Below are 22009 nucleotides of genomic sequence, written 5' to 3' on the forward strand. Positions count from 1 at the left end.
ATGAGCCAGGAAAGCCTGGAAGACCCCACCACCCCCTCCCTCCAGTGCCTCCTCCCTGTGCACTCAGGTCCCTGTGCTCAAGGTGAGGGGCTGCTGCTCCTCCAGCCACCAGGACTTGAGTCCCTTGGAGCCTGGTCAAGCCCTCAGCCCAGACAGCGTCCAAATGCTGAATGCCAACAGATGACAGAACCCGCATTCAATTCAGCTTAGTGTAGGAGGTTTAAAAAAAGATCAATCGGCCGGCACAGTAGCTCACGCCTGTTATCCCAGCACTTAGGGAGGCTGAGGCAGGAGGATCACTGGAGCCTGGGAAGTTGAGGCTGCAGTGAGCTGGTATTGCACCACTACACTCCAGCCTGGGCAACAGAGTGAGATCCTGTCTCCCCTCTCCCCTGAAAAAAGATCAGTTTACCTAAGGAGCCCTGTGGTTGCCTTGAACATCATTTCCCAAGTTCGAGTGAGTCACTTGCCCACCTCCCCCATGCTTCATCCTAACTGTGTATCAGGAGCCAGGACTGCAATGGGCAGTTGCATAGGTTGTGCACTGCTCAACTCCACAGAACCTTGTTGATGACAGATTCTGAACGATGCAGCTTGGAGCTGTGAGTGCACAGCCTGTGCAGCTATGTGCCACAGACTGCCAGCTGTACTATACTTCCTGTAATAATTCTAAAACGTCAGCCGACTTAGCCTGGCCCCATCTCTGTGAAATCATGCATTGGTATGCTAGTTATATTTTTTCTAATATGTACTGAGAGTGCATCAGTGCTGCAAATCCCCTGGGAAGAGGCTGCATGGACGGCAGTGGTGAAGGCAGGATCCGCGGAGCGGTGAAGGCAGGATCCGCGGAGCGGTGAAGGCAGGATCCGCGGAGCGGTGAAGGCAGGATCCGCGGAGCGGTGAAGGCAGGATCCGCGGAGCGGTGAAGGCAGGATCCGCGGAGCGGTGAAGGCAGGATCCGCGGAGCGGTGAAGGCAGGATCTGCAGAGTGGAGCCGGAGGATAAGCTGGTGTGCCATTGTGGGCCACATGACGTGCGAGCTCATTCACTCATCCCTCTCAGGTTTCTACTGGGTGTCTGGAAGGTGGCGGGGATTGAATAAGAGGCAGGAAAATCACATCTCCAGCAAGGAGCAGGCAGAGTCTGTGTGTTGTAAGGAAGGAGGAACTTCTCATCTTTGCTGAAAGATTTTGCCTCAAAACAATTTCCTTGTCCGTGGAGAGCTTCATTTCTTCTGAGGCCTCAGGAGCTGTCAGAGGAAGCAGCAAAGCCTCACGCTATCCCCAGATGCCACGGCAGGCCGGCCAAAGGCCCCCGCGGCCACAGTCAAGGCCAAGGCCGCCCTGCAGGCCTCCTCTGCGTATCAACGCGTTCTTCCATAAAAACAACAGCAAAAAGTTGGCCTCTGTCATAATTTAAAGGAAGCAATTCTGTCCCCAGAGACTCAGCAGTCAGAAATAAATGCCCATCAATTGTCCAAGAATAGCAGGAGCATTAAAAAGCAATTGTCCTTTTATTTGTGCAAAGATCCAATTTGTTCTGTCATTAGATTTCGGCCACAAACCTAACAGTGATGAAATTTTAATACCCCCCTTGATTTTTAATAGCAACCTTTGATTGGGTAAGTTATAGTTTATCATATACAACAGGTATTTCTCCCGTTTTCTTAACACCAACAATCATTTCAGGGTGATCTCTGATGAAGTGAAGAGCCAGATTCTCTGCCACATCTATTGTAGCGGGTAGTGTCTTTTTTATTATTGCTCAGAGTTCTAAAATAAACTCACGAGGCAAGGGAGGCAGCACCAGCTGGAACTGGATTGACCTGCCGGAGAAATGCCTGCTGTGATTACAGAAAAAGGCGGGCTGAGGGTTCTCAGGCTCGCGTGGGGCTGCCTGTCACTGTGGAGACAGCCTCCCCTCGGGGCGGTTCCGCCACACGCGGGGCACAGGGGTGCAGGGTGGAGGCCCCAGGCCCTGCCTGCTGGAGCTGCTCTGCCCGACGCCCGCACCTGCCCTCCAGTTCTCAGCTTCTGAGGCCTTAGTCCAGCCGGACGCCTCTTGTTAGCATCAGAAGCGACTCAGCCCAGCAGCCACAGAGGGACAGGTGGATACATGGAGAGTGGCCCGTCCAGGCTGTGGACCGCAATTCTGCAGTGGAAGGAGCGAGGCTGACAGCCTGCGACGTGGAGGAACCCTGGAAACGTGGCACCGAGGGCAGGGAGCCAGGTGCAAGAGGCTGCCCCCCGTGTGACTCCGTCCGCATGCAAGGAACAGAAGAGGCAAGTCCACGGGGGCAGGAAGTGGATTCGTGGATGCAGGGGCTGGGGCAGGGGGAACGGGGAGTGGCGGCTCGTGGGTGTGGGGTCCCCACGGGGAGGGAGGACAATGCTTTGGAACGAGACGGAGGTGGCGGCTGCACAACACTGTGATGGTCGAAACACCGCAGAGGTGCCCACTTTAGTGTGGTTGATTTATGTCATATGAGCTTCACCAAGGGCCCATTGAGTGCTTTGATCTTCCACAGACCCTGATAACAAGAAAAGCCAACGTGGCCGGGCACAGTGGCTCACGCCTGTAATCCCAGCACTTTGGGAGGCCAAGGCAGGCAGATCACCTGAGGTCAGGAGTTCAAGATCAGACTGGCCAATATGAAGAAACTCCATCTCTACTAAAAATACAAAAAATTAGCCAGGCGTGGTGGTGTGCACCTGTAATCCTAGCTACTCGGGAGGCTGAGGCAGGAGAATCACTTGAACCTGGGAGGCGGAGATTGCAGTGGACTGAGATGACGCCAGCCCGGGTGACAGAGGGGATTCCGTCTCAAACGACAACAACAACAACAAAGGCTCAGCTCATGCCGAGGTAAGACGGCGAGGAGGCGGTGGGCACCGCCCGTGTGGGTGGAGTCGGGACCCACATCCCCGGAGGCCCGCAGTGGACCTGTCGTCTGCACACGTGCACAGGGAGGCCTAGTGAGCCAAGTGTCCGTGAACCTGGGATAGGTACGTAAACAGCAGCGCGTGCGTAAGACACAATCCACGGAGAAGCTAAGACAAGGGCACCGGAGCCGCGTCCTTCCACACGGAGTTTGGAACACGTCGAGAATAACGCACACTGAAACCTCGCCGTGCAAGACCCAAGCGGGGACCGGCACACGGTACACGTACGTGCAGATGTGCGAGCCACAAACGCACGGAAACATCACCCGAGAGCTTGATTATTTACATTTCTTTCACATTCATTTGATTTTATGAATTTCGATCGATACAATTTTAACTTTGGTTTCAGTCAACACTTGCCACCTTCAATCAGAGGCACTGAAACGAAAAGTTAAAATTAAAACTGGAGTACATTAAGGATGAAAAGCACAGGAAGGCACGTCCAGTTAACGACACAGGTTACGGGGCAGGAAGCTGTGAAACAGGCCAGTGCTCTGCGTCTTGGGGGGCTCCCAGCATCCGCTTTCCGGGGAGGGGTGCGGCTGCTCTCGTTTCTGTGTGGCTTGTCAATGGGGTTGGGGTCGCTGACTCCTTAAATCCTTGGAGCTCAGGGCTCTGCAAGGCCAGCTCTCAGAGGGGACTCCTCCGGGCCCACACCGCCCTCCCAGGTCCTCTTCTGACCAGGAGAGGTCTCAGGGACAGCACCCTGTTCTTTGTTCCTCAGGCGAAGGAGAAAATCAGGGGTCTCCTCCCCGCAGGCCCGGCCCCCCGCAGACAGGGCTCTGCAAGCTGGAGGGCCCTGGGGAATGGAGGTAGTGCTTGGGGTTCCAGAGCTTTGGAGAGAATTTCCGAGTGGTTCTCAGGTGGGCAGGCCTGGTGTCAGCACAGCCCTTGATCCTGGAGGGCCTGGTGGCACATCAGCAGCCTCTGGGCACCCACAGCCTGGGGTCCCCACCTCTTCCTGGAGGAACACATGTCCCCAGGTGTCCTCCGAAGTCACACTTGAACCAGCAGCCCCGATGAGAGCCAGCTCCCCCGGGCCTGCCCCCTGCCTGCCAGGCTGCCTGTCCTTCCTGCCATTCTCCCACCTTGCTCACGTGATGGGGGTGACGGATCTTAACTGGGATCCCAGGAATCCTCCATGATGAGGATGGTCCCCAGCGTCTGTCCGGGAGAAAGGAGCAGGGGAGCGGGAACAGGACTAGAACAGGGTGGAGGCCAACAGGGCAGCCACCTCCACAGGCCCAGGCAGCGAGGCCACACTCCTGCCTAGGTCCCATTGAAGCTCAGGTGCTTCAACTCTGCAGGGAGCAAAGAGGCCTCCGAAGATGAGCCACAGGCGGCTGTGAACGCAGGAAGGGCAGAGAGTCCCAGGCACATGGGCACCTCCCGCAGCCGCATCCCCGCCACGACTGAAGCCCTCCTGTCTTGCGGACGCCGACGCTGACGTTTAATGTTATTTAAAAATTGTTTCTGAGAAGGCAGAGAAGCACATGCCACGTTTTAGAAAGAGTCTGCATCCACAATGGAAAGAGTGAAATGTAGGGTCCAGCCCTACAGGGCTTAGCGGGTGTTCTCCCCGTGTGCAGAGACAAGAGATTGTCAGAAATAAAGACACAAGACAGAGATAAAGAGAAAACAGCTGGGCCTGGGGGGAACCACTACCATCAAGACGCGGAGACCTGGCCGGGCGCGCTGGCTCATGCCTGTAATCCCAGCACTTTGGGAGGCCGAGGCGGGCGGATCACCTGAGGTCGGGAGTTCGAGACCAGCCTGACCAACATGGAGAAACCCCGTCTCTACTAAAAATACCAAAAAAAATTAGCCAGGCGTGCTGGCACATGCCTGTAATCCCAGCTACTAGGGGGGCTGAGGCAGGAGAATCGCTTGAACCTGGGAGGCGGAGGTTGCAGTGAGCCGAGATCGCACCACTGCACTCCAGCCTGGGCAACAACAGCGAAACTGCCTCAAAAAAAAAAAAAAGACGCGGAGACCGGTAGTGGCCCTGAACGGCTGGGTGCGCTGATATTTATTGCATACAGGACGAGGGGGCAGGGTAAGGAGGGTGAATCTTCTAAGTGACTGACAAGGTGAAGCAAGTCACGTGATCACAGGACAGGGGGCCCTTCCCTTTTAGGTAGCTGAAGCAGAGAGGGAAGGCAGCAAATGTCAGCGTTTTCTTCTATGCACTTATAAGAAAGATCAAAGACTTTAAGACTTCCACTATTTCTTCTTCTGCTATCTACTAAGAACTCCAAAGAGGAACCAGGAGTGCGGGAGGAGCATGAAAGTGGACAAGGAGTGTGACCACTGAAGCACCACAGGGAGGGGGTTAGGCCTCCGGATGACTGCGGGCAGGCCTGGAGAATATCCAGCCTCCCACAGGAAGCTGGTGGAGCAGAGTGTTCCCTGACTCCTCCAAGGAAAGGAGACTCCCTTTCACGGTCTGCTAAGTAACAGGTGCCTTCCCAGGCACTGGCATTACTGCTTGACCAAGGAGCCCTCAAGCAGCCCTTATGCGGGCATGACAGAGGGCTCACCTCTTGCCTTCTAGGTCACTTCTCACAATGTCCCTTCAGCACCTGACCCTATACCCTCAGGTTATTCCTAGGTTATATTAGTAATGCAACAAAAAGTAATATTAAAAGCTAATGATTAATAATGTTTATAATAATGATTGATAATTGTCCATGATCATCTCTATATCTGATTCGTATTATGACTATTCTTATTCTAACTATTTTCTTTATTATACTGAAAGTTTGTGCCTTCAGTCTGTTGCCTCGGCACCTAGGTAATCCTTTGCCCACAGTGAAAATTGTTAGTACTTAAAAAGTGAGGTGGTTATCCCTGCGCCTAAAGTTCCATTCCCCAAAGAGATCACGGAAATGCCGTCCTGGAGCAGGGCCCACCCTTTCTCTGCCCGGGGCAAGTGTGTAAATGTCTTGGCTCTGTGCCAGAAGCCTGGGTGGCAGCTGCTCCCCTCTGCCCTGATATGCAAATGAGGAAACATGGCCGTGTGTCAATAAAGCTTTATTTACAAATACAGGACTGTGGGCCATCATTCCCTGACCCCTGCTGTACATCCTTGAAAATGCCCTTCACTGTTTTTTTTTTTTTTTTTTTTTTTTTTAGACTGAATTTCGCTCTCGTTGCCCAGGCTGGAGTGCAATGGCACCATCTCAGCTCACTATAACCTCTGCCTCCTCTGTTCAAGCAATTCTCCTGCCTTGGCCTCCCAAGTAGCTGGGATTACAGGCACCTGACACCACGCCCTGCTAATTTTTGTATTTTTAGTAGAGACAGGGTTTTGCCAGGCTAGGAACTCCTGACCTCAGGTGATCCACCCGCCTCGGCCTCCCAAAAGTGCTGGAAATACAGGCGTAAGCCACCGCACCCGGCCCCTCCGCTGCTTTTAATATGCATATTTACTTTTATGGAAATTTTCAAGTGTATGCAAAAGGAGAAAGATGAGCAGAATGTGTTCTCAGCTTCAGCGATGATCAGCATTGTGTCCTTCTTATTTTTTTCTCTCGCCTGTTACTGCTGATCCTCCAGCATGAGGGGAGTGATTCTGACAGGGCTCATGTCTGTGACTCTGATCCTCTATGCGAGAGGAGTGATTCTGACAGGGCTCCAGCACGTGACTCTGTGATCCTCCAGTGAGTGGGGAGCTGATTTCTGATGGGGCTCTCGCCCAGACTTTGATCCTCCAGGGTGAGTTTTGACAGACAAACTTACACGAAGGTCAGGCAGGTAAAGTACAAGAGAGAAGAGGGCTAGTGTCACTTGTTGAACATGGTGAAATCAAAGCCTTCATCTTCTTTTTCTTGAAATAGTCAGTCCTCTTGGTCTGTCCCTATTCTCCCTCTCCCGTAAGGACCCAGCTCTAGAGAATTATTTCCCCAAGTGGAGCAGCAGCATCAGCAAATGATAAACAATACAGGACAGATGGGCTTGCTGGGAGCGGCTGTTGGGACAGGTGGTGACTGTGGCTCTGCTCTGTCCGAGGGAGCAGCCACAGCTCAACTTCAGTTCATCATGACTGAGTAAGAATTGGGGCCTAGAATCTTCCAATTTTCAAAGAGAGTAGAAATCATTTTCACATAAAATAAGATTTCAAGTGAAAATGATTAAGTATTGGTTCTGTCAACCAAGAATAAAACTCTAAGACCCCCAACCAATTGAATGGAGCCGCTTCTCAACCAAGGGCACCCCAAAGTAACCCAGGAAAACAAGCTCAGGTCCTGATGGGAAGAGGGTTTGGACAAGCCCCTTAGACTCTCCTCCCTTTGGAATTCTGGAACACTAAAACACAGATGTTAAGTCTGACCAGACTCTTTTGTAGAGATAAAATGCATCCAAAATGACAGTTAGCAGGCCCCTAAAGAAGTTAAGTATTTTACCCCAGAATGTATTTCATTGATGTATTTTGAAATGGCTTGCAATGCTGTGTCTTGTGGGGGAACTCAACATTCTGTAGAGACTTCCCTTTCTTTTGGAGGTCTTTTCTGATCCAGATAAGATTAACCAGAAGTCTGGCCCCTTTTTAAGTCTGATAAGAAACATTTACAATCTCCTCCTTCTGAAGCTCCTTCTGAAGCCCGCTACCTGGAGGCTTCATCTGCATCATAAAACCTTGGTCTCCACAACCCCTTATCTTAACCAGACGCTCCTTTCTATTCATACCAGGTCTTTAGATAATAACTTAACTCTTTCAACCAATTACCAATCAGAAAATCTTTGAATCCGCCCATGGCCTGGAAGTCCCCACTTCCGGTCGTCCCGCCTTTTGGACTGAACCAGTGCGTACCTGACATGTGTGCATTGATTCCTATGTCTCCCTAAAACAAACACATCCAGCAGGCTGCACGCCTGCATGCTAAGCATGGAACGCAGGGGCACCGGCCGCGATGACAACACCGCGTGGACCTACATGCGCCTTTGCGATCGTCACGCTGGGTGTCCACCATGGAAGCCGTCCTGGAACTTCCAACATGGCCCCATCTCGTTGTGGCTGTCTGCTGTTTCTGTCCCCATGAGGGAGGGCGAACTCCTGAGTTTAGGCAATCCACCCACCTCGGCCTCCCAAGTGTTGGGATTACAGGCATGAACCACCGCACCTGCCTTAATATTTCATTTATTCTTTAAAATCAACTTTGAGGGGTGAAATTTATATAAAATGAAATGCATCCATGTGATCTTTGCATTTTGGCCCATTTTGACTGATGGAGATCCCTGGGTGACCCCATCCTTTTCCAGCAGAGAACACTGCTGCCCTGGAACTGTCCCAGGCAGGCCCCTTCCCTGTGAGCCCCGACCCTCAGCCTCCACCCAGGATGAATTTTGCCTTCCGTGGAATTCCGTGTGCAGGAATCACGCAGACACTCTCTTCCATGTGTGGCTCTGAGGCTCAGCACGAGCCTCTGCATCTCACCACGTCGTTAGGTGTGGAAGGGTCCACTCCTCCCTGTTTCTAAGTATTCCGTGATGTGGGTGGAGTCTGCCCCGCTCATCCATCCACCTGCTGACGCATATGAGGCTACTGTGAGTAACGCCGCTGTGAACGTTTGTGTGGAAGCCTTTGCATGTACGCATGTCTCATTTATTTTGAGAAAAACACCTGGGAGTGGAATAGGGGGGACACTGGAGGGGGGACACGGGGGGACACTGGAGGGGAGACACGGGGGAACACTGGAGGGGACACTGGAGGGGACACTGGAGGGGGAACACTGGGGGGACACTGGAGGGGGGACGCTGGAGGGGGGACGCTGGAGGGGGGACACTCGAGGGGGGACGCTGGAGGGGGGACACTGGAAGGGGGGACACTGGAGTGGGTTTCGGGCCTTCAGAAGGAGCTGCGGGTTTTCCAAAGTGGCTGCACCGATTCACAGTCCTGCCAGCCATGTCCGAGAGTTGCGTCTGTGCCATGTCCTTGTCAACATTTGGTATTGTCAGCCTGCACGTTTCAGCCACCCCAGTGGGCACAGAGCCCCATCTCACTGTGGGTTGAATTTGCATCTCCCTGGACTGTGGGGAGCACCTTTCATGAGCTTGCTGGCGCAGGCCAGTCTTCTCCTGGGTAGTGTCTGTTCATGTCGCGCCCTGTCCTTCAGCTGAGGGCTGGAACGGGGGGTTTCAGCAGCTGTCCAGGTGGTGGCTATGAGGAGCAGGGGGGCAGCCATGCCTTGGAGACTTGATGGGGCCAGTGAGCCTGCTCCTGCCACAGCTCAGGGCATCCAGAGCCTGCCAAAAACTGTGGGAGGTGCCTCCCATTGGGTTCTCTGAATTTCACTGATTTTTAAAATGGCAAACACAAGGCAATCCTTTTCCTGCCAATTGGGGATTACCAAGTGCATTTTGAATGAAGAAAAATAACCTTCAAGCGGTTAGTACTGGCTCCTGTGAACCCTGAGGGCTGCGTCTGCGTCTCTGTGATACAGACAAGCTCTGTGTGCCAAGTTTTTATGGCAAAGCCCGGGGGCCCCAGCACCCGGCCCGACACTCACCGTGGTCTCGGCTCAGCCCCTGCACCAGGTTGTGCTTGCTGGGGACGTCCCCAGCCCTCGTCCCCACACCCTCATCCCCGGCCCTCGTCCCCACACCCTTGTCCCCAGCCCTCGTCCCCACGCCCTCGTCCCCAGCCCTCGTCCCCAGCCCTCGTCCCCAGCCCTCGTCCCCAGCCCTCGTCCCCGGCCCTCATCCCTGGCCCTTGTCCCCACGCCCGCCTCGCTCTGCTCTGCTCCTTGCCGGGCAGGGCCGCCCTCGACCCCTGAGGGCGCAGCTCACCTGATGGGTGCTGACTCGTCGCCGCGGTCCAGCCAGTCCTGCGGGGGGATGATGTACATGCACCAGAGGCCCCAGTTGTAGCCGTGGGCGGCGTTCGCATACTGCTGCACCTCAAACGTGCTGTACTTGATGTTGTCGATGGCTGGCAGCACGATGCGACGCCGGTCCTCTCGGATCCGCGACAGTGCGGGCTCGGCCCTGCGGAGGCACAGCTGTGAGGAGGGGCGGCCCCAGCCCGCCGCATTCCCTGAGGAGGGTCCACTCGCCCACAGGGAGGGGAGGCCAGTCCCCACCTGGTCTGCATCTAGCCCTGCCACCCCCTGCTGAGCTAGACCCACATCCTCCCTTGGAAGCCCAAGGGCCCCTCTCAGCAGCAGATCCACCCTGACCAAGGCCTCACGCCTGCTGGGGTAGCCCCTCGAATGCCACTGGCCCCTGGGGGACGCTGACACCAGCCACATTGGCCCAACTGCAGTATCTCTGAAGGGCTGCCCAGGGGTCCACAAGAGGTCAGCTGTGTCCACCACGGGGCTCCCCAGCTCGGTCTCCCTCTCTGCCCAGCCCCGAGTCCCTCCTCTCCTTTCCTGCTCCTGTGGGAGCTGCATTCATTTGCAAGAATTAATTGAGGATCTACTATGTGCCACGCCCTGTTCCCACAAATTGGAATACAATCATGAACTAAGGAATACAAATAATCCGTGCCATGGGGAGCTCGCACGGTGTGGGATGAAAAGCCACCAGGCACCGTTGTGCAGTGTGGAACCTGCGTGAGTGTGCAGCGGCCCTGCTCGAGGACGGGACGGAGGATGAGGTATAAGCAGTCGTGGATGTGGTAGAAGGGGCTCACAGTTTTAAGTAGGGCTGCCCTGGGTAGTGACTGGAAGGAGGCATAGAGGGAGTCTCAGAGGGTGCGGCAGCTGCACCGAAGCCCCGGCGTGTGCCTAATGGGCCTGCAGGGCTGGCCAGGAGGCCGGACAGAGCGATGGGGCAATGGGGGGCGAGGAGGGCAGAGAGGAAGGTGAGCAGAAGCAGCCTCCATGGGCATCAGCTCAGTCTTCGATTCCCCGTCCCAGGCAGGGGTCCTGGGAAGCAGGTGCAGCCCTCGCCCTTGGAGACACCATGGTCTACCGCAAGGTGAGATGGCCGCAGAGGCCCGCCGTCCACGCTGGAGACCCACAGGGCCAGAGCCACCCAGCCACTGGCTGACACAGAACCCAGAGGCTGCAGTGAGAGGCTGGATGGCCTGAGGGCAGATTCGGGTCGGCTCAGGCAGGGCCGGCATGGGGAGGGGCGAGGCCCTGACCCTGCCTGTGAGACCACGCGGCTGTCTTCACCCCTTCTTCCCGTCCTTCTGAGCATGAGGCCTGGTATTTACCTGCCTTTCAGCTTTGTGAGGAGGATTAATTAATTACGGTTAGCGAAGTGCTTCAGAGATGAAAAGCTCCCTGGAAATGCCAGGTCTGCTAATAAGGCAGAATCCTTTGTGGAGACAGTTACGGGAGCGGGTGCTATTTGCAGATGGATAACTGGGTTTTCAGTTGTGAAAATTAAAGTTGGACCGGTTTAAAATTGCATTTTGACGTGACAGACCCAAGGCTCCCCCAGACGCCCTCAGGCCTCGGGGAGCTTACGCAGCATCAGAGGGACTAAAAGGCTGCTGGTGTAGTTGTGCAGTGCACAACCTGTGCGACTGCATGGGGTGACCCTGTGGGGGGCAGACAGTGGAACACAATTCATGCACAACACGTCAGAAGCTGATAAACATCGAGGGAAAGGAAAGCGCCCTGCGGAGGAGCGAGGAAGGGGAAGGGAGGGCACAGGGCAGAGGAGGCAGCGTCTTGTCAGAACAGCGCCGGCTGGGGACTGAGATGCCCCAGGAAAGCCGAGTGTGAGGGGAGAAGCCTGAGAGGTGCCAAGTCCCCACTTGAACCCACTGATGCTGTTATGGAAACCACGGACTTTGAGAAGCCCCAAAACGCCAGGTTCCTCGGGGACCCAGCAGGAGGCCCAAGGTCACATGCAGTGGGGTGTCCCAGCCAATCATGACAGTCCCAGCCTCCGTGTAACACTGAGATCAAACATCAGCTGGCCCTTCCCACCAAGGCCCCCTGCAGTGACAACAGCCCATATTTCCCTGAGTTGAAAAATGAGTCAGGAGAGTTGATATTAAATCTTCAGTTTTGGTTTCTCCAGGAAGTGGGGAAAACGGCCTCCCGGGTCTTCCCTGTGGTTGGGTGGACAGGGGTGGGTCCTGGCCCAGGTGCGGGGCACACCCTGTGCATTGTGGGTGGGGGGCCTGCCTGGGTGCGGGGAGCACACCCCTGTGCATTGTGGGTGCGGGGCCTGCCTGGGTGCGGGGAACACACCCCTGTGCATTGTGGATGCGGGGCCTGCCTGGGTGCGGGGAGCACACCCCTGTGCATTGTGGGTGCGGGGCCTGCCTGGGTGCGGGGAACACACCCCTGAGCATTGTGGGTGCAGGGCCTGGCCTGGGTGTGGGGAACACACCCAGTGCACTATGGACCCCGTAGGTGCCCTCTGTGGGGCTGGCTTTGGGGTTTGCCTGGGGGCATCCTGGACTGCCCCAACTCTAATGACAAGGGTCCTTGCATAAGGCAGGGATGGAGAAACAGACACAGGGAGGGCGTGGGGGTCGGAGGTGGGGGCTGCAGCCCTCAGGAGCTGAGAGAGGTGGGAGGGATCCTTAAGGGCCTGGAGCCTCTGGGGGAAACTCGGCCCTGCCCAAACCTTGGAGTCGGGCCCTGCCCACACCTTGGAGTCCGGCTCTGCCCACACCTTGGAGTCGGGCTCTGGGCCTCCAGAACGGTGAGGAGGTAAAGTCTTGCTGCTCCGAGCCGCCCAGAAGGGGGTGCTTTGTGCTGGTGGCCCCAGGACCCCATACACAAGGTGACCCCCTCGGCCCAGAAGCTCACTTCCCATGCCCCTTGCACTAGGCTAAGGCCTCGGGGGCACTCGTGGCCATCTCCAGTGACTGAGCAGGGCCTGAGAGGCCGGACTTCTGCACCTTAGCCCCACCCCACCTGATCTGAGGTTCCCACCCCGCGGGGGACACACGGTACCCGAGCCTGCTGGAGTCAGGATGGGGTCACATTCTCCTGGGGCAAGGTGGGCACAGACCAAGCCTCATACACATGCCTGGGAGCTTCTAAGCGCCATGTCCTTGGGTGCGTGCTGGGCCTGCCCTCCCGTGGTTTTGCATTCAGGAGCTGGACACAGAGAGGCCGCAGAGGTAACCGCACAGGGGGACTCAGTGGTGGCTCTCAGTCCCAGATCCTGAAGGCTACGGCGAGTCTCCCAGCCCCGGGGCCAACCCAGCGGCCAGGCTGCAGCCGCACGGCGGCTTAGGAGGGGGATGGTGGAGGGGGACCCGCTGAGACTGGCTGTCCAGCCTGTTCCGGCCCTTACCAGCCCGTGTTGAACTCGACGTGGGCATCAAAGAAGCCGACGACTGGGGCGGTGGCCGCCTTCCAGCCCTGCAGCCGCGCGCGGATCAGTCCTTCCCGCCGGCTGTTGCGGACAATCTTCACGAGGCCTGGGTACCGCTTGTTGACGTACTGGTCCAGATTGAACTTGAGCTCCACTGAGGAGAGACAAGACTTCAGCACACTGGCAGGTGCTGGCAGGCGCGGGGCCACCAAGACCCAAGGCCGGAAATGCTGCGTGCCCCGTGTGGGATGAGTGTATTGTAAACATTCTCTTAGGACCCACTGAACCACATGTGGTTCAGCGTGGAGGTCACAGAGAGATGAGACCCCAGCCTCATGATGCTGACATTCCAGTGGGAGACACAGCAAATAAGGAAACACACCAGACAGACAGACAGACAGACAGACAGACAGAGAGAGCAGCCTGTGCTGTGGAGACGGGAGACACAGGACTGCAGTCAGCTGTAAAAAACCAAGTCCACGCATGGATGGGTGGATGCACAAACGTGGCCTTCCATGCTGGGGGCAGGGTGTCCTGATGGAGCTCCCTGTGGCCAAGGGCAAGACACAGGTAGCCGAGCTGGACTGGATGGTCCTCCCCACACACCACCTTCTCCAGCGAGACAGGGCTCAGGAGGGCAGCCACACCATTCAGTCCTCTGCACACAGACCCCAGTGTAGACGGTGCTGCTGGGCTAGGGCCCTGCTGCAGGCCAGAGCTTGCCCCACAGCCCCATGGCACAGCCTCCTGCCTCCACGAGGGGTCAGGAAGGGGCTCCCCATGTTTTCCTCCACTTCCAGAGGGAGTGTCACGGCTGCAGGCTCTCTGCTCTGCGCCTGGGAAGGGCAGATGGGGGACAGGCCTGGGGCAGTGCAAGATCCTTGTTTGGGGTTTCAAGCCTGTTTGCTAGAGGGTGTGAGTAGCACTGCCCTCAGGGGACCTGAAGCTGAGGAGGGTGGCGCTGAAGAACCATGGGGCTTGGGCTCCAGCTGCGAGCTCTGTCCAGCCAAGCTCTGGTGTGAGCCTCTGTGGGCAAGAGAGGCGGGAGGCGTGACTGGCACTCTGGAGAGCTCAGCTCTACTGGCCTCTGTGGAAGGGGGTGGCTGACCCCAACTTCATCTCCACCCGGAGCCTGAGAGGAGAGGAAGCAGGGACTTTGTAGATGTATCCGGTTGAGTATCTTGAAATGAAATCCTCCTGGATTTGGGGTGAGCTCTGTGTCTAGTCTGGGTCCTCATGAGAAGAGGAGAGGATGCAGACACATGGGAGAGGCCGCATAATGGAGGCAGAGAGAGGCACTGGCAGCCACACACTGGGGACAGCACGTATGCAGCCATGACAGAGGCTGGAAGGCAGGAGGGACCCCCATAGGTTTAGAGCCCCTGCGGACAGATGGGGTGCGGTCCTCTGTCGCTCCGCCCCGGGAGGCTCCACCCAACCCCAACTCGACCCAGCCACAGGCAGCCGCCCGGCGAGCACCGTGCCGAGGCCCCGCCCGCTCACCGTTGTCACTGTTGTCGTCCACCAGGATGACCTCCTTGAGGAGCTGGGAGGGCGTGTGGTTGACCACGCTGTGCACGGAGCGCAGGATGACCGACAGCGCCTCATTGACGAAGATGAAGACCACGGAGACCTGGGGCAGGTCCTGGGCATAGCTCATCTGTCTGCACCTGCAGGAGACACGGTTTGGGGTGTGGTCAGGGCGCAGCGTGCGGGACCCTGGGAGCCAGGTGCACCCTTTGAGGGCCACTGGACAAGGCCTTGACCCTACAACCAGACGCCAAGGGTGTACGGGGGGGTCAGAGCTGTTCCAGAAAGAAACTAGTAACCGTAACACAGCACTCAGCACACACATGGCCCCTGTGCCCACCCCGTGCTCACAGCAACCCCGAGAGGAGATGAATGTCCCCGTTCTACAGACAGGAGCCTCCCCTGTGGGCCATGAGTGCAGGTGCTGGGATTCCAACCCCAGCCGCCAGCTTCAGGAGCACGTTGGGGACGGCGCTGCTGGGCACAGCCGAGGAGCTGGGCACAGCCAAGGAGCCAGCCACCCGCACAGGCAGCCACTTCCCGCCCTGGCTCATAGCTGGTTCCAAGCCTCTGGTGAGAATTTCAATGGGACAAGGGCTGTGCGCCACCGTCATATTTATCTGGGCTGTGGTGCTCAGCCAGGGAGATTTCATCACTCAGAAAAATGCTTTCTGACAAGAAAATGTCACTCCACTCATCTGTAGAGGAAAAAGCTTGGATTGCACAGTTTTCATGAACTTGCAAAATGTGTAAAACAGAAAGTCCTGAGAAAGGAAGTACGTCCTAGGACAGACTGCAGGAGCGGCTGCAGGTTGGAAAGGAGAGGTTTTGGAGTTGGGGTGGGGGGCAGAGGCACTCCCAGAGCCCAGAGGGACGGGGGCAGGGCTGCTCAGAAAGCCTGTGGCAAGCCCTGTCCCATGGGGTGGCCCCCTCTCACCGTCCTCAAGCGCACACCGTGTACCTGTTTGTTCCTGCAGGTCTGTCTCCCCCCATGACCAGAACGTGAGCCCCCTGACAGCAAGCTCCTTTTCTGTCCCATTGACAGCTCTATACCAAGAACCCAGGCTGTGCCCGGCACACAGCAGGTACTTTATAAACATCTGTGTAATGAGGGGACAAATGAAGACTCAAGGGGCCCCACAGGCACCGGCTGGGCCCATGAAGTACTCACGCCTGCCCCCTACGCCTCCTCGGAGCAGTGGAGGAAGCTGCTGGCCTCTGGGGGACAGTGGTGGACTCCACCCTTCTTTCTCCCTCTATCACTAGGTCAGGAGGCATCTTGGGCCTGGCTGCGGGGCCACATGCACCTGTGCTGAAGAACTTGCAAGCAGCAAGGACAAGTGATTTATGGCGTGACCGTTCCCGGGGGCCTCCAGCCTCTTCAGACTTTACGAGGGCAGGTGGGGGCAGAGAATCCCTGTCACCTACAGCACTCATTCTCAATGACCTCTCATTTGATTTAGAATCCATGTCCGGTACCCACTTCTTGTCCCAGAATATCGACGGCCTTTTATTGATGGATCTCAGCGGCCACTCGCTTTATAAACAAGCCGCCTGCATGGAACAGAAGGCCTCCCTGCAAGCTCATGGCACAGGTTTGAGAGATGGACGCAGAGGCCCCCGGGACGCTGGCCACGCGGAGAAGCGTGTGAGGAGCCCAGGAGCGATCAGGGCAACAGAACCTTCCAGATGCACCCTCTGCTCTCCGCTCAGCAGCAACATGAAGAAGCCGAGCCGGGCTGGCCTAAGCAGAAAGGGGGCTGGTGGCTCATCCGTAGGAAAAGTCCAGGTGTGTTTGGTTTCGGGCCCGGCTTGGTCGAGGGTCAAAACTTGTCAGTGGGACACAGGCTTCTGTCTGCCTCTCTTGGCTCCAGCCTTCTGGCTTGAGTTTAATCTCAGGAAGGCCTGTCCGCATGGCCGGAGGCCGTGTCCGCGTGGCCGGAGGCTGTGTCCCCGCAGGTCCAAACCTTCCAGGGGTTTGAGTCCAGGGCAGCAAACCCACCTGTCTTCCCAGGACACGCAGGAAAAGCATCCCTGTGTCTGCTGGGCTCTGATTGGGTGACGTGCTCTTCCCTGAACCAATCGCTGTGGCCAGAGGAAATAGGGCACTCTGATTGGCTTATGCTCCACCGCGTCATGCTGGACTCAGGGCCTGGCAGGTGCGGCTCCTAGAAGTGGGGCCCGTGGATGCTGGACCAGCCATCAGCAGATGTTCCTGACAGGGAGCAGCGCCAGGGTCCGATCCAGGTTCGAGCCCAGGCGCCCACAGGCGAGACCGACAGCCATTGGGAGCCTCAGTCTCCGGCACAATGAGGATCCCAACCGCGTCCGCCTCGCAGGTCGTACGAGGGAGATCCTGCCAGGTCGTTTCCACACGCGTGGAGTTGAAGCGTTTTTATTTAACTCCCTGTCGCCCACCTGCTGGCAAATGGAAGACAATGAAGACCAGGATGACTCTTCCAAATCTCGCTTTTCTGCAAGGCTCAACCCAGCCCCAAGAAAAAGATAAAGGAGCGCAAAGATTTTCCAACAAGTCCCAAATGCCCATCAATGAGGAAGGCAAGTCGCTCACCCCGAAGTTCAGCCCCCAGCCTTGTCCTCCTGCGCTCCTGCTGGGGATGAGGGAGAGGCCACGGGGAGAAAATGACGGCTGGACCGGTCCTCCCCGTGGAAGCCTTTCCTTCCGTGGTGGGCTGAATGGTGTTCTCCTCCCGTGACCCAAGACACGGTGTCAGCAGGACGTGGGCCTCTGTCTCCGATCTCGGAAACACATCTTCTGGCCCGGGTTTAATCTCAGAAAGGCCTGTCCTCATGTGACTTATTGCAACTAGGATCTTTGCAGATGTAATTGAGTTAGGGATCCTGAGATGAGCTTGAGGCAGGATCGGTAGGATGAGGAGGCCACACTGACGTCCTTGTTCCCTGTGTGAGGCCCCCGGGCCCCTTTTGCAGCAGGCTTCGCAAGGTAAGCAGCCCCACAGGACACCAGCCGACCGCCGGATGCTTACAAGTTCCTGATGCCCGATACAGGCCCGGGAAAGACAATGAAGATACCTTATTCCTGATGTAGCTTCCCCAATCTCCAGCCAGTCAGCACCCAAAGCCCACCAAGCTCTTAGCCACACATTCCTGCCTCGGAGGGGCCAGGGGCTTCTCCAGGACACTGTACACACAGTTACACTCCAAGTTCAGCTCATTTTAATAGTAAGAGACACACCCCCAGGTGAGGATTCTATATGTAATGATACATGCAGTGTGTGGTGGAGCATGTAGGTACTGAGCATGTGTGCCAACTGCGGGCCTGTCTGCCTTTACACGCCCGACCTCGCCGTATTTCATGAACAGGCACGCACAGCCAACCGCGGGCCTGTCTGCCTTTACACGCCTGACCTCGCCGTGTTTCATGAACAGGCACGCACAGCCAACCGCGGGCCTGTCTGCCTTTACACACCTGACCTCACCATATTTCATGAATGTGCACGCACAGCTCCTGAGAAAGGACTCCCTTCGAGCTAAGGGGCTGCTTCTCCCTCCGAGCAGCGCCTTCACTTTGTGACAAACTTCTTTGCCTACTTGAGCTTTGGACTTGCTCTCAAATTCTTTCGTGCTGCAAAGTCAAGAACCTGACCCAGCCACCCACTGATAACGAGATCATCCTGGATTTAGGGCAGGTCCTAAATCCAACGACGGTGTCCTTAAAGAGAGGGCAGAGGAAATGCAACACGGAGGCCCAGGCAGGAGGCCACGTGGAGGTGGAGGCCGAGACTCGAATGGCACAGCCACGAGCCCAGGGAAGCCTGGAGCCCCAGAAGCTGGGAGAGGCGGGAGGGATCCTCCCTGAAGCCTCCGGAGGGGCACAGCTCTGGCCACCCTGTGATCTTGGGGTCTGGCCTCCAGAACGGGAGACAGTGCATTCACATTGTTGGAAGCCACCTGCTTGTGGCCCCTTGTTACAGTGTCCACAGGAGATGTTTTGTCTTCTGCTCTCGGACTTGGGGCCTGGACCTCCCCTCCTGCAAGGTGGCTCTGCCAGCACAGCGTTGGCTGCTCTCGGCATTGCTGCGTGGGCCACCACCGAGTCGGGCAATGGGGATATGAGGGGGGTCCTGAGCCTCTGTCATCATTTCCTGCTGTCCCTAAACAGGCTCAGGGCCTCCCTTGGCTGGGGGCAGAGACTCAGGTGAGCATCCTGGCGTCTCTGAGAATAAAACGTCACAGACGCAGCCTCCACTCAGCGAGCGAAAGGGGCAGCCCGAGGCGTGATCCGCGTCTGGATGTGCGGTTGAGCTCTCTCCCCGAGGAGCGGTGAGGAGGTGGCATGTGGGCGCAGAGAGGGATGGAGGTGGGAAAAGCCGGCTTTTCTCACAAAAAAGAAGACACCTGAGCCCAGAGCTTGAGCAGCCGAGAGGAGGGCTGGGGAACGAGGGCAGGGAAGGAGGCAGGCAGGGGAACCAGGGCGGGGAAGGAGGCAGGCAGGGCCACATGGCGCCGGCTTGTGGCAGGGGTGGATGGGGTGGGCTCCAAAGCAGGGGCCACTGGAGCAGGCCACACTGGGAGGCATGTGACCAAACTCCCAGCCACTCGCTCCAGCACACAGGCTGGCCCATGGCAAAAACAGCAGACAGGAGGGTGGGAGGTGAGCAGCCGGGGGTCCTTGGTGAGGCTAAGACGCATTCTCCCGTGCACACGGAGAACCCACACCGTCGCCCAGCACCCCAGAGGGCTTCACGGTAGAACCTGAGCAGCTGATTCTGAAATTCATGTGGAAATGCAAAGGACCTTGGAGAGCCAAAGCAATCTTGAAAAAGAACCAAGCGGGAGGACTCACACCACCTCAAGTTAAGACTGATTTTAGTACCACAGCCATCGGCAGGGCAACACTGGAAGCTAGACAAAGAGAAAGATGCATTGAAATAGATAAAGGAGTAAAGTGAAGAAAGAATACTGCTTTGGAAAATGGGGAAATACACAAGCACACACACACTCACACACGCACTCACACACACACTCACACACACGCACTCACACACATGCACTCACACACGCACTCACACATGCAGTCACACACATGCACACAACCCACATGCACTCACACACACACGCACACAACCCACATGCACTCACACACGCACACAAACCCACATGCACTCACACACACGCACACATGCACACAAACCCACATACACTCACACGCACACACGCACACAAATCCACATGCACTCACACACATGCACACACACACGGACACACACATGCACTCACACACAGTCACACACATGCACACAAACCCACATGCACTCACACACATGCACACACACAGGCAGATACGAACACACACGAACACACATGCACACAAACCCACATGTGGTCACACGCACTCACGCAGTCACATGCACACAAACCCACACGCGCACTCACACACACACACAACCCCCACACACATGCTCACACACACGCAATCTCATACAAGCACACTCTCAAACCCATACATGTACTCACATGCACTCACACCCATACACACATTCACACACACTCATACCCACACATACACTCACACATGGACACCCACCCCTACACACGCACACACACACTGAAACACACACGTATGCTCTCACACACACACCTTGGCAAGCAACAAACACTTCTCATTCTGGATAAATGAATTTTGATCTGTACCTTCCACCACATACAAAAATTAACCCAGAACGGATCATTGATCTAAATGTAAACCCTAAAACCATCAAGTCCCTGGAAGGGAATAGAGGAGAAAGTCTTTGTGACCTTGGCTTAGGCAAAGATTTCTTCAATATGGCAACAAAAGCGTGATCCAAAACAAAACAAAATGGATAAATTGGACTTTATCAAAATAAAAAACCATCTGTTCTTTGAAAGACACTCAGGTGAATAGAAAGCCAAGCCGCAGCAGACTGGAGAAAATACTTTCAAAGCACGCATCTGATAAAGGACTTGTATCCAGAAGTAAGACAAAAGTAAGAAAACAAAATGTCCAGTGAAAACTGGGGAAAAGACCAGAACAGACACGTCACCACCGAAGACGCCCAAGCAGCCATCAAGCACGTGCGCAGGTGCCCCCCTTGGCGGCCATCAGGGAGCTGCCACTTGGAGCCACACGGGGGCCGCTGTCTGGCTACCGGAAAGGCTGACGTGCAGCCGACGTACAAAAGCGGCGCCGGTGAGGGTCGCGGAGGGGCCGGAACGCCCACGTGTGGCGGGTGGGGACGGGAGGTGGCGCAGCCGCTTGGAAAACAATCTGGCCATTTGTTGAAACATAAAACGTGTGGATATTTGAGCCTGGAGTTCAAGCCAGGGCTAGAGCTAGACATCCAGGACTGTTTGCCTCCATTAGACAGGACTGAAAGACACAGAGGGAGGAGGCCAAGGCCTGAGCCCTGGAACCCCAACCTCGGAGCTCTGCAAAGGCACAGGGGGGGAGCTGTGCAGCCAGGGAGGACCCAGGGCGGCCTCAGCGCTGAGGCAGGGGGAGGCTTCGGGAGGCAGCGTCACCTGCCCGACTGCGGCCAAGGAAGATGCTGGCCGAGAATTTGCTCTGGGCTTGGTGATAGGAGGACTCGTCCAGTGTGATTTCCACGCGTGGCGGGTCCCATGCCCCCCGCGGGAGAAGAGCAAGCAGAGCCAGTGGCTGCGAGCTTTTCCGAGGAGCGGGACCGCCAGGCGGAGCAGAGGAAAGGGCAGGAGGTCAGCAGCGTCCTCCGGGCGGGAGCCACGGAGTCCCATTTGCGTCTGGTGCTGCTGGAAAAAGCAAGAGACGGTGGAGGGGCGTCAGGGAGGAGCCCGTGCCGGTCCTGAGCCCAGGGCGGGGTGGCCTTTTCCTGGGGCAGGTGCTGCTCCGAGCAGGAGGGTGGGGCATAGGAAGCTGGGCCCATGGTCAGACATGGTTTCAGCTCAAATACCAGAAGTGACTGTGAAGAAAGCAGGAATTTGGCTCCATGGATTCGGGGCCGAGGGCGGAATCGTGAAATAGACGCCGCTGGGAACGCGTACCTGGGGCAGGTCTCAGACGCGTGGGGCCAGATCCCGGTGGGGTGGCACGTGGCGCCTGCTGGGACCCTGTCCTGGCCGCTCACTTTCCCGTGTCTAACCAGCTATGCAGGCCTGGCCTCTGCCTGCAGCACACACAGGTGAGGGAGATGGGCGCACGGGATCGGCCAGTTTCCCAGATAACTTAGGCCCAGCCTGTTTTACAAACAGCTTTGAGGCCTGAACTGCACAGACGGACCCTCTCACTGAGAGCACCCCCAGGTGACTTCGGTCTCCAGCTC

General features: G+C 56.6%; 1 protein-coding gene across 2 annotated transcripts in view; it reads right to left on the minus strand.

The window, feature by feature from the left end:
* GALNT9 (polypeptide N-acetylgalactosaminyltransferase 9) overlaps window positions 1-22009 on the minus strand; it is a 128634-nt gene that overhangs the window by 49140 nt on the left and 57485 nt on the right. For both annotated transcript variants that reach the window (XM_055096409.2, XM_063593233.1), the window contains exons 3-5: window positions 14682-14848; window positions 13158-13332; window positions 9732-9929 (exon numbers count right to left, since the gene is read on the minus strand). In XM_055096409.2, the coding sequence (XP_054952384.1) occupies window positions 9732-9929; window positions 13158-13332; window positions 14682-14848 (540 nt within the window). The remainder of the gene's footprint in view (window positions 1-9731; window positions 9930-13157; window positions 13333-14681; window positions 14849-22009) is intronic.

This window comes from Pan paniscus, chromosome 10 (genome assembly GCF_029289425.2).
Source record: "Pan paniscus chromosome 10, NHGRI_mPanPan1-v2.0_pri, whole genome shotgun sequence".
Taxonomy (NCBI): Eukaryota; Metazoa; Chordata; class Mammalia; order Primates; family Hominidae; genus Pan; species Pan paniscus.